This window comes from Mustela erminea, chromosome 6, assembly GCF_009829155.1.
Source record: "Mustela erminea isolate mMusErm1 chromosome 6, mMusErm1.Pri, whole genome shotgun sequence".
NCBI classification, from domain to species: domain Eukaryota; kingdom Metazoa; phylum Chordata; class Mammalia; order Carnivora; family Mustelidae; genus Mustela; species Mustela erminea.
The window spans coordinates 102,231,181-102,249,518 of NC_045619.1; the positions used below are offsets into that span (position 1 = coordinate 102,231,181).

General features: G+C 46.5%; 1 protein-coding gene across 2 annotated transcripts in view; it reads left to right on the forward strand.

Moving 5' to 3' along the window:
* Window positions 1–18,338, forward strand: part of VWF (von Willebrand factor) — a 135,657-nt gene that overhangs the window by 8,612 nt on the left and 108,707 nt on the right. For both annotated transcript variants that reach the window (XM_032349034.1, XM_032349032.1), the window contains 3 exons: window positions 4,391–4,493; window positions 5,052–5,260; window positions 12,450–12,574. In XM_032349034.1, coding sequence (XP_032204925.1) covers window positions 4,391–4,493; window positions 5,052–5,260; window positions 12,450–12,574 — 437 coding nt within the window. The remainder of the gene's footprint in view (window positions 1–4,390; window positions 4,494–5,051; window positions 5,261–12,449; window positions 12,575–18,338) is intronic.

Below are 18,338 nucleotides of genomic sequence, written 5' to 3' on the forward strand. Positions count from 1 at the left end.
AGACATTTTGGATTGTCACAACTTGGGGATGGATACTATTGGCATCGAGGGGGTGGGGGGTCAGGGGTCCTGCTAACTACCCTAGGATATGCTAGAAGGCCCCCACGACAAAGAAGTGTCTGGGGACAGCTGAGTGGTTCAGTGGGTTAAGCGTCTGCCTTTGGCTCAGGTCATGATCCCAGGGTTCTGGGATCGAGCCCCACATGGGGCTTCCCACACAGCGGGGAGTCTATTTCTCCCTCTCCTTCTACCCGTCTTTGCATTGCTCATGCTCTGTCTCTCTCTCCTCCTCAAATAAATAAAAAGATCTTAAAAAAAAAAAAAAAAAAAGGAGGGCTTGACCCCAAATGTCAGTATTGCTGGTGTGGACAAACCATGTTGTAAACTCAGGCGTCGTCTTCTCTACCTATGAAGTTGAGTCAGTCTAGATCAGTGTTTTTCAAACCAAGTCATAACGTATGGATTTAAAAGTAATGGGTGTAACCAGCATTTAAAGAAATTATATGGAAGAGAACAGAAAACCTTAGAAGGTGTCAGAGTGCATGGCACATGGGAAGGGTAAGTGACAGGAAGTGTGTGAGTGTGTGTATATAGCCTCATGAAGTCAACTGTGTTTTTACTCTGCTTTTGGGCAAAAACATCTTAAAGCCACCTGTTTAGACCATCCCCAAGATGGTGTTTTTCTTTCTCTCTCTCTCCCTTTTTAAGATTTTTATTCTTAAGTAAACTCTACACCCAACATGGGGCTTGAACCCACAACTTTGAGATCAAGAGTCATGACTGAGCCAGCCAGGTGCCCCCATAGTGTGTTTTTCTGTACTGAAGTCTTCAGGACACACTTTCAAAAATCTCCTTACTGCCCCCAACCCCTGCTTTGGGTGTGGAGTGATCTGCTCCTCAGATGTTCAGTGTCAGAAATCCCACAGACTCCTCGAAGTTCAGCCTCACTGAGTGTCCCAATCCCCGCTCTCCCTGGGTCCCCGGACAAGTGAAGACCCTGGGCAGCCAGCTCCACCTCCCCTGACAGGGCACTCACTGCCTCACCACGTCTCCGCTCAGCAGGTGTTCCCTGCCTTCCCAATGCCTACCAGCCCTCCAGCAACATGCTCCCTGGCAGCCTTGTTCTCCGGAGCCCTTTTGAATCCCCATGAGAGGGCGGGAGATTCTACAGGGAGAGGCACTCAGGGATTCCTGTCCTTTCCAGGAAGGAGATGCCTTTGGCTCAGGGGCAACATGCTGGTTGAATTACTCAGTGAGGCAGAGGCAAGACCACCCATCTATCTGCTCTGTGACACTGGGCATGATGGCAAGGAAAGTCGCACTGATGGGGAGACAGTTTCTGTGGTCATACAGGACCCAGAGCCCCCGACTTCTTGGGGTCATCATCTACCCTTTCCCACAGGCATGTGGTGAATGGAGCTGTGACTGGGTGGGCTAACTCCAGAACAGGCCCAGGAAGGGAGCTGCAAAGGCCCAGGGGCACGGAAGGCTCTGGGGAGGGACTGCCAATGGGAGGTGGTCACCAGGCTGTTCCATTTGCTTGTTTTCTCAAGATTTTACTGCAGAAATGTCCAACTATTTAGAAATGTTAAAAGAATAAGACAGCGAGGGGCACCTGGGTGGCTCAGTCGTTATGTGTCTCACTTCCACTGGGGTCATGATCCCCAGGGCCTGGGATCAAGCTCTGTACTGGGCTCCCTGCTCAGTGGAGAGCCTGCCTCTCACTCTCCCACTCCCCCTGCTTGTGTTGCTGGTCTTGCTGTCTCTCTTTCTGTCAAATAAATAAATAATCTTAAAAAAAGAAAATAACACCCATATACCCAGCACTCAGATTCTACCATTAACATTTAACTCTTATTTGTCCAATCACCTATCTCTGCGGTTGTGTTTATTTTTCTTTGCCTAATTTCTTGCTGTCAGAAGGTTTGCTTAACTGTTTATAAAGATTTGCTTGCTGCAATACTGTTCTAAGTGAAAATGCAGAGCAGGCAATCTCCTCAGGCAAACAGGACAAAAACCCCTTTAATGTGGCTAGCATCTCATTTTCCTCCTGACTGTGTCGGTCTGGAGCTCTGCAGACTGTGGTTTGTGGGCTGCGGCTGGTCTGGGGGCTTTTCCTGGGGGCCCCTGAGCTGCTAAGAATGGATCATCTAGGGGCGCCTGGGTGGCTCAGTGGGTTAAGCCTCTGCCTTTGGCTCAGGTCATGATCCCAGGGGCCTGGGATCAAGTCCCGCATTGGGCTCTCTGCTCAGCAGGGAGCATGCTTCTCCTCATCTCTCTCTCTGTCTGTCTCTCTGCCTATTTGTGACCTCTCTCTCTGTCAAATAAATAAATAAAATCTTAAAAAAAAAAAAAAGAATGGATCATCTAGGAATCTAGTCTAGAATGGGCCAGTTATTTCCCTGTGAATCTAGTCTTAGAATGGGCCAGTTATTTCCCTGTGACCCCCTCACTGAAATCTCACAGGAAGCGACTGTATTTTCTGGTTGGTGCGTGTGGGTGTGTGTGCGCACGCGCGCCACAGCTCATCGCTGTCCTCCAGCGGCTCCGTCCAGCTCAGGCCTCAGCTGGGAACTCCTCCTCTGAGGTCAGTGGCCCAAACCATGGCAGCAGTACCTCATGCTAGCAAACCTTCACGTCTCCTGCACTTAGTTCCACAGACATTCTTTTTTTTTTTTTTTTTAAGGTTTTATTAATTTATTTGAGAGAGAGAGAGCAAGAGCAAGAGCAGGAGCAGGTGAGGGAGGTAGTGTAGAGGGAGAAGCAGACTCCCTGCTGAGCAAAGGCCCTACACGGGACTTGATCCCAAGACGCTGGATCATGACTAGAGCTGAAGGCAGCTGCTTAACCAACTGAGCCACCCAGGCACCTCAGTTCCACACACATTCTTGCCTCTTCTTTTGCTGAGCGGCTGGAGGCCACACTCTTCTAGGAGAGGGACTGTTTCCTCATTTCCAAGGTTAACTTCTTCGCCTGGGTCCTTTGCCCTATTTCTGCAGGTTCCCTCAGACACTGAACCCCATCTTCGACCCCCTTTTCTCCAGCATCTTCCATCTCTATGTGCACTGCTGCCCTTTCTCATTCCTATTTTCAGCAACTTCCCAGTCTCCAAGGCTGGAGACTCAGCCTCCACGTTGTCCCTTCTGGCTCCTTCACCTCCGTGGCCAGTTGGTAATCTTCGAAGATCGCCAGTTCTCAGGGCCTCGTGGTGGGATTAGTCTCCATGGTGCTGGGGTCACTGGGGCTCCTGCTTGTTCTCTTGCTCTCAGGTCACTGCCCCCACCCTGTCCTCTGGGTTGACCCCTCACAATGGAACCCTTGTCTCATGTGTTTGCCTAGTCACACATCTCTCGTGGCAGTATCGATCATTTATCGCCTCCTTCCTGAGATTCCCACGAGGAGTGAGGCACTTTGCCAGCAGGAGTTCTAAATGTCTCCCAGAGCATCACATTCAGTAAACTTAGACAGAACTCATGAATCTCTCTCTTTTTTTAAAGATTATTTATTTATTTGTCAGAGACAGGGAGATCCCAAGCAGGGGGAGCAGCAGAGGGAGAGAGAGAAGCAGACTCCCTGCTGAGCAGGGAGCCTGATGCGGAACTCAATCCCAGGGCCCTGGGATCATGAGTTGAGCCGAAGGCAGACAAGAGGCAGCCGAAAGCAAGAGGCAGGGCTGGATGAGAGCTCCATGTTCCGACTCCCACTGAGCTGCCCCAGTGTCCCATGAGTCTCCATTTAAAACAAAGAGCCCAGGGATTCTGATTTGGGTTGTCCTAAGAGAACAATTTATATAACTCTATCCTAGGGTATCTGTTACAGATAACTCACAATGTGGCTTTTATTTGCCTCCTTACAGTATAGTCAATTACTTCCTGCTTCTTTTACTTAGATGATAAGCTCCCAGGGACACCTGGTTGGCTCAGTTGGCTAAGTGTCTGCTTCGGCTCAGGTCATGATCCAGGGTCCTGAGATCAAGCCCCTCATTGGGGCTCCTGCTCTGTGGGGAGTCAGCTTCTCCCACTGCCTGCCATTCCCCCTGCTTGTACACTCCCTCTCTCTCTGTCAAATAGATGGATAAAATCTTAAAAAAAAAAAAAAAAAAAAGATCGTAAGCACCAGAAGGGGTCATGCTTTTATGGTTTTCTTTTGAGAAGAAGAAACTATTGGCGGGCTATATATCCAGAAGGCATTCAATAAATATTTTTAGATGAATAGAAAATGAGTGAGTAAATGGTATTTTGGGGAAGATTTTATTGCCCATTTAAGTCCTTACATGGTGGGGAAAGTTTTCCATGGAGATGAGATTTTCTGATGTACATAAGATGATTAGAAATAAATATCCTAACTTTTTTTGGTAATAATCCATGATACTGACTCTTTTCTCTTTCAGGGGGCTTCCAAAATGGTAAAAGAGTGAGCCTCTCTGTGTATCTTGGAGAATTTTTCGACATCCATTTGTTTGTCAATGGTACTGTGCTGCAGGGGACCCAAAGGTAAGTCTGAAGCCCAGAATGTCTGCAATGTCTGAGTTAAAAAGGACAGGATGCTGGGACGGGTGGCGGGGTTTAGGGTGCTGGTGCCTGGGTGGCTCAGGCCGTTAAGCGTCTGCGTTTTGCTCAGGGCATGATCCTGGGGTCCTGAGACTAAGCCCCACATCGGGCTCCCTACTCCGAGGGAAGCCTGCTTCTCCCTCTGCCTACTGCTCCCCCTGCTTGTGATCTCTCTTTCTCTCACACTGCACTCCCTCCCAATAAATAAATAAAATCTTAAAAAAAAAAAAAAAAAAAAAAAGGACCCTGGGGATCTCTCTTGCAACCTCCTTGTTTTTTCAGCTGAGGGAGCTGGGGCCCAGAGAGAGGAAGTAAATGTGCCCAGGGAAAGCAAGAGGCAGGTCTGGGTGAGAGCTCTGTGTTCTGACTCCTGGTCTAGACCCTTAGTGACTTTGCACCAAGGTCCCAACACTGGACCAAGGAGTTGGGGTTGAAAAGTGGGAGAGACACCCAGGAAACACACAAGACTCACACTTCCCAAACTCATCCTTGTCCCTCCAGCATCTCCATGCCCTATGCCTCCAACGGGCTGTACCTGGAGACTGAGGCTGGCTACTACAGGCTGTCCAGTGAGGCCTATGGCTTTGTGGCCAAAATTGATGGCAGTGGCAACTTTCAAGTCCTCTTATCAGACAGATACTTCAACAAGACCTGTGGGCTCTGTGGCAACTTTAACATCTTTGCTGAGGATGACTTCAGGACGCAGGAAGGTAAGTGTCTCTCGGATACCATTTCCCTGGAGTTGTGGTATTGTTTGTCATTTCCCTGCTTACAAAACCTTCACTGACACCCCTCCTCAGGCATATCATGTTTATTCTGCCAACCTTAGCTCTGAGCGTTCCACCCCACTGCCTAGACCTGCCCCCAAACCACATCTTGGAGGTTGGTTGGTTCATCTTGGCTTGGTTCAACTTGGATTTGCCCGCTTGGTTCATCTTGGCTTGGTTCAACTTGGATTTGCCCGCAGAAGCTTATACAGGGTAGGTGGTTGGTAGTTGCTGAATGGTTTCAACAGATCCTCCCAAATGAGTACAATAGGACTTCATGGAGGAGGTCTAAAAAGGGAAGTCCGTAGTCCAAGAAGGCCAGTCTATGTGTGTGTTCATGAGCAATAGAATATGGACAATGTGGAAACCACTACTTATCTTTAATTGTCTTTTGATAACTTCAATTATGTGAACATTTAATCAGTGATGCTTCCTTACAGAAGCTAAACGTTTGTACATAAGTTCTTCTTCCTTATGGCCCAACTACCTTCTGATTAAGGGGTGAGCGGTGAGCATTTAGAGAAACAGTTGACTGTTCCTTTCATTTCACTGTATATGTTGGAAAATAGTAAGATCATTTGTTTTCATCTTCTCCAGCATTGATTACTCAAAATTTGTATCATTCGATATGTATGCTTTTAAGGCTATACATTTTCCTCTAAATGTCATCTTAGCTACACCAATTATGGTATTTTCATTTTCATTTAGTTCTATGGATTTTCTAATTGCCATTGAATTCTTTCTTAACCTGTAGAGCATGTTCAAAATTTCCAGATGTTTAGGATTTCTAAAGTTATCTTTTGTAACTAAATTGATTTCTAATTTAGAAATTTGGGGAGATTTGTTTGTAACCTCCTAGATGATCCTTTTATGTTCCAAAAGAATGTGTTCTTTGATTGGTGCAGGATTCTGTATATACTTGTTGAATTAAGTTTGTTAATTATGTTATGCAAATATTCTACATATTTACTACTTTATGTCTTCTTCAACTACTAAGGGAAGTTGAAGAAGACATAAAGTAGTAAATATGTAGAATAGTTTATCTACAGCTATGTATAGTAAATATGTAGAATTGCTTATCTACAGCTAAGAAAGCTGTATTAAATTTTTCTGCAGTGGTGGTGAACTTGTCAATCACTTTGTGTAATTCTATCAAGTTTCCTCTATATATTTTGAAACTTTGCAATTAGATTTTAGAAATATTGAATCTTTCTAGTGAACTGTTCCTTTTATGTAATGACTTGCCATTTTAAAATAATGCCTTATGCCTTAAAATCTGACATTAATATATAAGTACCTCACTTTTTTTTAGGTATTTGCTTGACGTATTTTTTCATACTCAACTGGTCTGTGTGGTTTTGTTTCAGATGTATTACATGAAAGAAGCACATAATTGGGTTTTATTATTTTTTTAAAAAATTTTATTTATTTATTGGACAGACAGAGATCACAAGTAGGCAGAGAGGCAGAGAGAGAGAGGGAAGCAGGCTCCCTGCTGAGCAAAGAGCCCGATGTGGGGCTCGATCCCAGAACTCCGGGATCATGACCTGAGCCAAAGGCAGAGGCTTTAACCCACTGAGCCACCCAGGTTCCCCTATTATTATTATTTTTAAAGGTCAGATTTATCAAGGTATAAGTCATATACAGTAAAGGCCACTCTTCCAGGTCTAAGAGCTTTCAGGAAAGTGGAGAACCATGGAACCACCACAAACTAAGGAACAGCGTCCTCCCTCCAGAATTCTTGTGCTCCTTTGTAGGTGAACTCTCCCTGAGCCCCTAGCCCTGATAGCCACAGCCCTTTTTTCTGATCCAATAGTTTTGATTTTTCCAAAGTTCATGTAACTGTGATCATACTAGGAGTACTTCGCCTTCCATGTCTGGCTTCTTTCACTTAACATCATCCCTTAGAGATCCATCTGTGTGGTCGGATGTATCAGGAGACTGTTCCTGTCAGTTGTTGAAGGGTACTGCTACAGTGCATTTATCCATGCACCAGGGAAGTGTCTAGTCTTAGGCAATTATGGATAAAGCTGCTATAAACAGTCATGCAGGGGCCTGTGTAGATCGGTCGGTTAGGCATCTGACCCTTGATTTCAGTTCAGGTTATGATTTCGGGGTCATGAGATCAAGTTCTGTGCTGGTGTGGGGCCTGCTTAAGATTCTCTCTCTCATTTGCCCTCCGCTCCCCCTCCCCCAAATTCATGTATAGGGTTTTTTCCTCCATTTTAAAAATTGTGGTGAACAGGGGCACCTGCGTGGCTCAGTGGGTTAAAGCCTCTGCTTTCAGCTCGGGTCATGATCCCAGGGTCCTGGGATTGAGCCCCGAATCGGGCTCTCTGCTCAGCAGGGACCCTGCTTCCCTGTGTCTCTCTGTCTTCCTGCCTCTCTGCCTACTTATGATCTCTGTCTGTCAAATAAATAAATAAAATCTTTTAAAAAAATTGTGGTAAACACACATAAAATGATATTGACTGTCCTACTCATTTTTCAGTACACACTTCAATGGCAATTAGGTACATTCACACTTTGATGCAATCAATCACAGTGTCTGTCTCCGGAACTCTTTTTCTCTTGCAAAACTGAAACTCTATACCCATTAAGTAATAACTTCCCATTCGGTCCTCCTCTTTCCCAACCCTGGCCACCACTATTCTACTTTCTGTCTCTGTGATTCTTACTACTCCAAGTACCTCATGTAAATGGAGTCATACAGTATTTGTCTTTTTGTGACTGGCTTATTTCGCTTAGCATAATGGCTTTACTATTCATCCATGTGTTGAGGCATATATCAGAATTTCTTATTTTTTTTTGTATTTAAATCATTTATTTGAACACAGGCATTGTTTTAAATTTGTACCTTGTGGGTTTTTGTTGGGTTTTTTTAAAGATTTTATTTGACAGAGAGAGATATAGTGAGTGAGGAAACACAAGCAGGGGGAGTAGGAGAAGGAGAGGCAGGCTTTCTGCTGAGCAGGGAGCTCAACGTGGGGCTTGATCCCAAGACCCTGGGATCATGCCCTGAGCCAAAGGCAGATGCTTAACGACTGAGGCACCAAGGCACCCCTAAATTTGCACCTTGTTTTGTAACACATTTCAGCATCTAGAGAACAGCCTTGAAAACAACAGCAGACAAGGATTATTTTTCAACAATTTAACGAAGTGCTTAAGGCCCGTTTGTGTCAGAAACACAGTGCCAGTCACAATGAGCCCCAAAGTAAGTGCTAATAGACTCGCAAATGTGCCTGCAGAGTAAAATAGTACATGTTTACGCTATACGTGTAAGTGGGATATTCTGAAGCAGTATCGCTATTAACAATAAACCCTTAGGAAGAAAGTCACTTTTTTATTGCAGTATAACCAACATCCAGTGTTATCTTGGCTTCAGGTGGACAACGTAGTGATTCAGCACTTCCGCACATTACTCAGTGCTCATCGAGATAAGTGTAATCACCATCTGTCACCAAACCATGTTTTACTGTCTTATTCGCCATATTCTCTGCATGCTGTGCTTTTTCACCTCTGCAACTTATTTATTTTGTGACTGGAGGTTCATACTCCTTCATCCCCTTTAGGTCAGAATTTCCTTCATTTTTAACCTGAATGTACATTGTATGTATCTACCACGTTTTGCTTATCCATTCATGCCTTGATGGACACTTGGGTTGTTTCCATGAGTCGCCAGAGTGAATAATGCTGCAACAAACTGGGGTGTACACATAATTTTTTCAACACCCTACCTTCAGGGGTGCCTGGATGGCTCAGTTGTTAAGCGTCTGCCTTTGACTCAGGTCATGATTTCAGGGTCCTGGGATCAAGCCCCATATCAGGCTCCCTGCTCAGTGGGAAGCCTGCTTCTCCCTCTCCCACTCCCTCTACTTGTGTTCCCTCTCTTGCTGTTTCTTTCTCTGTCAAATAAATAAATAAAGTCTTAAAAAAAAAAAAAAAGACCCTGCCTTTAGTTCTTTTGGGTAGATATCCAGAGTTTGAATTGCTGAATCAGGTGGCAGTTCTTTTTTATTTATTATTTATTACTTAAAAAAAAAAAAGGTTTTGTTTATTTATTTGAGAAAGAGAACACAGAGGGAGAGCGAGAGGGAGAAACAGGCTCCCCGCTGAGTAGGAAGCCGGATGCAGGACTCAATTCCAGGACCCCAGGATCATGCCCTGAGCCAAAGGCAGGCACTTAACTGACTGAGCCACCCAGGCATCCCTCATTCTTGTTATTTTAATGTAACCTAAACTCTCCTGTCTTCTTACTAGGAAGTTTTATATCCTCTTTTCGTTTATTTTATATTCAGTTGTGGTGCTGGTGTATTTGGATTTCCATTAACCATCTTATTTTATGCTTTCTACTATTGCTGCTTTTTAAAATGTTACTTCTCTCCTCACTACTTCACTGACCCTTGTACCTTTTTTGAATACCACCAAATCTGGTGTTATTATTATAGCTTGACACAATCAGTGCTTCTTTAGATGTCCCTTCATGTTTAACAGATTCTTTGCTCATAATTTCCTCTTGTATCTTATTCTTTTTTTCTAGGTTCAATTTCTACTTTTTTAAACAATATCCCTCAGTTCTTCCTTCATTCAGGGTCTGATAGTGATAATAGTGGTAACTGAAACAAACACCCCCTCATTCTTACACAATACTTTAGCTAGGTATAGAAATCTAGGACATCAGTTATTTCTCATAGTACTTTAGAAGATGCCACTCCATTGTTGTTCCGGAGAAGTAGATTGTCAGTCCAACTGTTATTTCATTGCAGATAATATCTTTTATCTTTGTACACAAGTCATCTGAAATTCTGAAATTTCACTATGTTATCTGGATGTGTGTTTTATTTTTATTATCTTTTTAAAAATAGACCTTATGTATTTGAGAGAAAGGAGAGAGAGAGAGCACATGTTGGGAGGAGTGAAGTTAAAGGGAAAAGCAGGCTCCCTGCTGAGCAATGAGCCCAGTGTGGGACTCGATCCAGGACTTTGGAATCATGATCTGACCCAAAGGCAGATGCTTAACCAACTGAGCTACCCAGGTGCCCCAGTCTTATTTTTATTATCTTGCTTGAGGCTGTGATTCCTGAACCTGAGGACTCCTATCTTCCATCAGATTTAGAAAAATTTCAGTCATTTTCTCTCTATCTGTTAGACATATATCAGATATTTTTATTCCATCCTTTTTTTTTTTTTTTTAAACCTTACTTTCATTTTTCTATCTCTCTATTCCTCTTTGCTGCTTTTTGGGTGGTACACTCATGCTGGCTGGTGAGAACCGTTTGCATGTGTCTTTACCAGGTCTGCATTCAATACTGCCAGATTGGTAGTTAGAAACTGGCCATGGTGGGAGTATCTGCTGCATGGAAATCAGCAAATCCTAAAAATCAGGACTTTGCATTTCCCTGGACAGCTGGCTTATCAGCCCATCACTACTTAGATGTATCTTCTGGTTCACTAGTTCCCTCAACTTGAATTTCCAAATGATTTTTAACCCCCCAATTGGGTTTTCTTTCTATTTCATGACTACATTTGTAGCTTTAGAAGGTAAATTTGGTCCTTCTTCAACTCTCTTGTTTTTTTCTTATTGTCTTGTCTCCTTGTATGAGGTTTCAATTTCTTCTTTATAGTAATAATTTTAAGCATATTTGCTTTAAAACCTCCATACGAAGATGGTATAACCTGAAGTTTTTGGAGCTCTCATGGTATATTGGAAAGTGGACAAGCCTCTGTGGCATGGTGACTAAGAACCCAGAAGGCACTTGTCATAATGCCTGGCACAAAATAGAAACTCCATAAATTTAAATTCCCTTGGGCTTTTCCCATGGCTTAAAACAACAGAAGTTTATTCTCTCCCAAGTTTAGGAGGTCCAACACCTAAAATCAAGGTGTTGATAGGGCTGCACCCCTCCAGAGGCCCTATTGGAGAACCTGTTCCTTGCCTCTCCCAACTACCAAAAGCAATCCTTAACATGTGACTACATCACGTCTCTGTGTCTCTGTCTCTCCTCCTGCTGCCTCCCTCTGATAAGGATACGTGTCATTGGATCTAAGGCCCACTTAGATAATCCAAGATAAGCTTTTCCTCTTAAGATCCTTAAAAACTTAACCACATCTTTTTGCCCTATAAGAGAATACTCATAGGTTCCAGGAATTAGGAAGTGAATCTTTGAAGGGTGCCATTTTCCCTGCTGATGACACACCAGATGCCATGGTCCTGCTTTCCCTTCCTCAAGGATAGTTTATTTTCTATTCTCAAGTACATTATTTGACCTTGAAACATACTTCAGTCTTCCAGACCTGGTTATGCAAAAGGACTGGTTGCCTCAATGCTCCATTAGTCCCTTGGCAGTGAAGACTCAGAAGGGATATTAGGACTCTCCTTTGCCATGGAAGCCTGTAGACCCTGTCTGTTGTGGGAGATGATGGAGGCACAATCAGTATAAGACTAAGGCCCCAATTCTGTGAGAGCCCGGGGGATGCAGTGACTGGGGGCTCAGGTTCCATGTCACATTCTTACCTTCAATCTGCAAAAACATTTTGAGTGTCTACAAAGCGCCAGATAAGAATTCAGAGATAAGAGACACAGCATGTACCCTGAATTAGGGAGCTCACGGTTGAATGGAGTATGAATTAAAAAAAGGGAATATTAAGACAGAGGGCGATGAGAGTTTTGATGGAAGGATGGCAGGGGTGCTGAGGGAACACAGACTGGGGCAGGGGGCTGGGAACAGAACTACTTCAGAGTGCTTCCTGGAGGAAGTGGCATTGGAGCTACATCTCAAAGAATGAGTGGAGGCAGCCAAGGTACTAGGGGGTGGAGAACATTCTGCACAGAGGGGAAAGGTGTGCGAGGGACGGGGAGACAGCGTGGATGCGCACGCTCCTCATCGTCTTTCACGCTGCCCTCCTCACTGTGCGCATCCAGCCAGCCACCCCTCTCCACACACGGGCTGAGCTCTGAGCCCTATGCCCTGTGGTAACCTGCTGAATGCTGCACAAAAGGTACTCCCCACCCCAGGGGCCTATGTACCAACCCAATGGAAGGTTGTTTCAGGTGACGACAAACCCAGAGTTTTCACTTAGAAGTCCTGGCTCAGGCTTAATTGTGACTTTGTTCCTGAAACCTTCTCCACAGGGACCTTGACCTCGGACCCCTACGACTTTGCCAACTCCTGGGCCCTGAGCAGCGGGGAACAACGGTGCAAACGGGTGTCCCCTCCTGGCAGCCCATGCAATGTCTCCTCTGAGGAAATGCAGCAGGTGGGTACCACCCCAGCTGGGGTGGTCTGAATGGAGTGGGTCTTCTGGGATTAAGAGGCAGAAAGTCATCTGGTCTTAGGTCTTCCACTGAGGCACAGAGTGGGCCTACCTCTGTGGTTCCCTCTTGCTCTTCAAAGAAGGGTTCCCACGGACCTCTTTTTTCCTGAAAACCAACTGTGGCCAGAGTCGGTTAGCTTGAATCTAACACTGTTCTGGGCCTGCACCTCTGAAAATGGGTCTAAGGAGTTGGTAGAGTGAACAACCAGACTTTTCTGCTTTACATTCTAATGCCCTCTCTTGTCCCCAAATATCTCCATCATCTGCTGCCCGTCTGAAATTCTGCAACGGGGAAACGATTCTTTTTAGGTGTTCAACGAGTGGATTTTAGAAAGTACGAATAGGAGGGCAAGGCCCCAAGGCCTTACCAGCATAAGAGCTGGCAGGGGGTTACTTTATACTCAGGGAAGCTGAGCAGAGAGGAGGGAGGTGAGTCTGAGGTGTCCAACCTGTACGTGATAATATTTTCCTGAGGCTGTGGTGGCAAACTAGTCACAAAATCAGTGGCTTACAGCAACAGAAGCATATTCTCTCATAGTTCTAGGGGCCAGAAATCTGAATTTAAGGCCAAGATCAATGTGTCAGGAGGGCCACTCTGTCTAGGGAGGCTCTAGGGGAAAATCTTTCCTTTTCCATGTTCTGGTGGCTGTGGCATTCCGTGGCTTGTGGCCACATTAGTCCAGTCAGTACCTCTGTAGTCACAAGGCCTTAAGCATCTGTGTGTGCCTCTGTCCTGAGACTCAGGACAGATAGTGGCACCTCCCATCCCTTTCCCCACAGCCCCTGTTTCTAACCATATGGCAGCTTCTTCCCCTTCAGAGTTGTCCCTTATGACCCCACTACCAGACCCTCCCCCTTGGAGAGGAGGGGGTCTGGTGGGAGAGAGTGGCAGGACGGTACTATGCCTCTACCTTCTGCAGGGGTGGTCTTGTGCCATGGTGGGTGGAGTGTTAAGAGGGTGATGTTTCCTGGGTAGGGGGCAGACCTCCCTTGAGGATTGACCCCTCTCTCCCCATGGGGTCCGGCTGCTGAGGCTGAGAGAGGAGAAGCAGCATGGTTCTGGGTGAAGCTGGGCCCTTGTCAGCACATGGATGGCCCTACTGAGGCTGTGTGCACACACTCACTGTCTGGGGGACAAGATTTCTTGGGGATGGCGTGAATCAGGTCTCCTGGGCAGAGAGTGACTGGAGACCTTCTCAGAAGCAGCATCTGTAAGGGAGTGAAAAAGGCAGCGCTGGGCAGTGGGGAGGGCGAATCGCCATGAACTCACAAGGCAGATCCTTCAGGGAGCTCTGAAACCTGGGGGCGGGGTTTGCCCTAAGTGGTCAGTTCAGGCTTGCCCCCCACTAGGCAAGCCTGAACTGACCACTTGGTCATCAGATATAGGCTTCCTTTGGGGCAGGGAGGCGGGACAGCTCTCTTGGACTGAGGGCAATGCCTGCAGCAACTCAGCTGTGAGCCCTTAGCCGCCAGCACTGTTAGCCGTGAGGGGATGAGTCCTGGGCTTTGAAGGGCATTCACACTGCCCTGGACATCCCCTGTAGAGAGCCATCCCCCAGCCCCCACCCAGGGAGCAACCACCCTGCTTCTGCCCCCAGCAAGAGGGCGGCCCCTGGCACACAGCCTTGACAGGCCTCCAGGGCCATGGTGGGCCTCCACAGTTCTCCAGAGCAATGAGGAAAGCAAAGCCTTGGGAGGCTAAGTACCTGTCCAGCATCAGCCGCTGACAGGCTGCAGAGTCAGAGTTCCCTGTCTCTGGCTCCCTGGTGTCTGCAGCTCTGGCCTCATTGCCTCAGGTGGCTCATTATCTCTGCCTGTGGTCCTTGAGTTTTCCCTGAGGAGATGGCTTCCAGGATTCTTAGGGTTCCTTTCAGCTCTAGAACACTGTATGTTTCACTGGATTGGGCTAGAGAGACAGTTTCCAATAAGTCTCAATAAATGTTCAGTGGGTGGTGGTATATGTCTGCAGATTGGGCCTACCTCCACGGTATCGATGCCCCATCTGCAGCTTGCAGAAGTCTGATTTACCCAGCTCTGCCCAGAAGTAGAGAAACTCCAGCCTCTCCTGCTCCAGAAGCAAAAGAAACACACACACACACACACACACATACACACACTCCCCTGCCTTACTTAGCACAAGAGACTTTCATTGCTAGCTGGTAACTCAGGTAGTGAGCCTTTTCCATTTTTGTGTAACAATCTGATCTTTGGAACCAAGGACTTTGTCAGGCACAGGAAAATATTCTAGCTTGATATTTAGTCCAGCTGCCAAGATTGTAAACACAATTTCCAACTTCTAAACAAGCATGATCCGAATGCCTCTTTTTCTTGGGTTTCCAAGGTTTCAGCGGTGCTAGGTTTCCAGCTTGTCCATAAACATCTGTGTCACCTGGACCATAGCCCTGTCCTGGCAACCGACTAAGGTCGACCAAGTTCTAACACCCGGGAGGAGGGTGCTGTTGTGTGGAAGAGGGTAGTTTACTCTTCTTTCCAGGAAAACTTTTGAAATATCTGGTGATTGCCCTTGGTAGACCCTCAATTTTTTTTCTCCTCCATGGGCCTCTGCATGATGCTAAGGATATGGGTTTGGGGTCAGGCCACTTCCTGGCTTTGTAACTCTGAGGAAGACCCTTGCCTTGTCTGAGCCTCAGTTTCTGCATGCATAAAATGGGCATAGGAAGAGCAGCTGCTACAGAGGGTCACTGTAAGAATAAGAGAAAGAATCTGTGTGGAGTGTTTAGGGCAGTGGAGTTCAACTGTAGGCACTGTTCTTGTTATTATTAATTACTGTTATTTCTTGACTCCCAGCATCCTCCTGCTGTCTGGGCTCTCGGTGGCAGGGGCTCTACCGCAAGTGTGGAAAGAGGCCAAGCACACATAGTGCTTTAAGATTCATTCCTTTCTCTTCTCCTCCCCTCTTCCCAATTATAACCCAGTTCCTTCTGGGGAAGCTGAGCAGAGACTGAGGTTAGAAGGAGAGAAGTTGTCTAAACACATCCACGCTGAGGGGCGGGTATGTGACTGAAGCCAGATTTTCTTCTAGAGCTGCTTGGCAACCCGAGTTAATTTCAGATGGAGGGCCCTCCAGGAATCAGGTGCGCTGAGGGGCAGGAAGGGAGATTTTGGTCATTTCTGTCTTTATTTCCTAGCTTCCTGTTTTGTGGCTGGAAGGCGCTTCCCCCTCTCCTGCACTTCAGTGTTCTCTAGGCAGCGGTGGGATTAGGCAGGGGGTGCCTCCGTGGTGAGGTGGGGTTGTGGGTCACCTAAGTACCTTTAATGCTGAATCCTCTTCTCCAGAGCATGGGCTTTGTCTCACTTCACTTTGCAAACACAGGCCAGTGCCGAGAAGCGCTGGACAAATATTCCCCCACCCTTGGGATAGAAAGGGATACTCTCACCTATCCCTAAGAGGTGGGAGGTGAAGACAGGATTTTCATATGGAGAACCTGATCCTAGGCCACTCAGTCTGCTGGAGACAAAGGGGGGCGGGGGGAGGAAGGACGAATCCATGAGAAGCCTTGTTTGTCTCCGGGGTTGCCTTTTGGAGGCTCCAGCTGCAGGCTTGCTACTCACTTTGTCTCCTGGGTGTGTTGAAGTCCTCACTAACCAGTGTCCTGGGAGCAGCCTGAGAAACTGGTTTCCAAGTTCTTAGTGCTGGGCTGAGCCCCCCAGACACGCCACACCTCCCCAGGCGCAGGCTTCTTTAAGCTCAGAGGTAGTATCAAGTTGTTTACCTGCGAAGACTGAGCTGGCTTGGTCTCCGCCAATCAGGTTGTGTTCACCCAAGACCGGGCGCCCTCATTGGCTGGGAAGCGCAACGACTCATCTCCTGGGAGGTGATTAGTGCGGGCTCTGGAATTGTTCTCCACCTGCTTGGTCCCCTGGGCCACCGGGTTCAAAAGTCAGGTCTGGTAAATGGGCATCACTTACAAGAGCTTGCCATTGTGGCTCTAAGGACCATTTGCTGTGGCAGAGTGTTCTGTGGGGAAGGCTACCTTGACCTAAGAACTTTTCTTGAGAGCCGCCAGAATCTATTCTCCCACTTCTCTGGCGCTCTCCTTTCCATGCTGGTAGCCAGGAGTCAGCTTATTCTGAGCCAGGTCATATTACTTATACCTAGGGGATGAATGTTTCCTTGTTATGCCAACAACCCCACCCTCCAGTCTCCCTGCTGGGACTGAAGAATGCCTTGTTTGACTGCATGCAAATTTCCAGGTTTTTTTCAGCCTTTGAAACAGAGGGTAGGGCTGCTGGAGTCTGGAGCTCAGGGTTCAGACCTAGTAATAAGAAGCCCCAAGCTCTAAATGCTCAGATAATTGATGTTAATTTGCAGGTAACTCTACTACATAATGAACATTTTAGAAAGAGTCTTAGGTTGCCCCCCTCCCCCCCCCCTTTTTTTTAAAATTCACATTCTGTTAGTCTGGGTACTGTCAGCAAGGGCTGAACCTTATGAAAGGATCCTGTCTTTGTCCTTAGTCCTCACAACGACAGCTAGTCCACCCAATATTCTTACTAACTAGACAAAGAGGCCCCTTCCTCAAGGCACTTCACTGCTCCCTGATGGAAAATTGCCATAATAAGCATTAGAAATGTGCATAGAATGTACATGTACCTGTGTGGTGTCTATGGTGTGAAAGATAAGGCCTCAGCATGTTGCCAGCATGCACTGGACACCCTGCAGAACTCTACTCGATGGCGGTGATTTTGACCTTGCTTCCACTGGAAAACACAGTTGCTGTAGCCATCCGCCTCCCCAGGATCACCTCCCCCAAACTGGGAAGACCATCTCTTGCTTTTGCTGCTGCTACCTGAATGTAAGGATGCTTTCAGGCCCCCGGCCCTAAGAGTTCTCTCTGTATACCTCCCCAGAGTTGGTCCTCAAGATGACCAGTCTTTCTTGGAAGACTGAGTATACCATATATTGCTTGGCCCTCCAGGGGTCAGTTGTCCTGAAGAAGCAGCAGCAGCAAAATCAGGCAGGTGTCTGGAGCAGAAGAAATTTTTTTCATCAATGTTAGGAATCTTGGGCTTATCATAATTCAGAATGGCAGTGAGCCCGTGTGCGTGTGGTGGGTTGGGGGTGACCTTGACCAGTGTGCCTTTGGGGTCTAGTTTTATAACAGAGATCAGGGGCTGCCACAGGGTTCCCCTAGTCAAGCAGTATTTATTTGACAAACCCTTGAGGAGGGTCAGATAAGGTCCTAGTCCTCAAGTTTTCAGTTTAAATGGCTTCTTAATGTAACAATCTCAAAATCCTTTAACAAAATTAACAAAAGTGGCTTTCTTTTCCTTTTCCTTTCCCTGATGAGGACAAGAATGAGCAAGAATCTGATGGCGCCCCTGTGTACATATTTACTGAGGTATTTTATGGGGTCTGGGTGATGGTAATCTGCGTGGATTGGATCTACAATCTTGTTCAAGGGACAACGCTTTTGGGAAACTGAACAACCATGAAAGAAAACAACATAAATGCCATCTTGGATCTGTAGGTGACAGATTGCCATAAGAATGGCATTCTTATTGCCATTAGAATGGTGAGTGGTGTTGTGGCTCTTAGCACAGAGCTGACGATCTTTCCTCACTGGGAGCAGGATGAGCAGAGTGGTTCCATCCCCGGGCTTGGACAGACCCCAAACTGGGAACTTGGGGATGGTGCTTGGCCCACATCCCAGCCCACTGAGCCCTGCCCTAGTCTCTGACAATG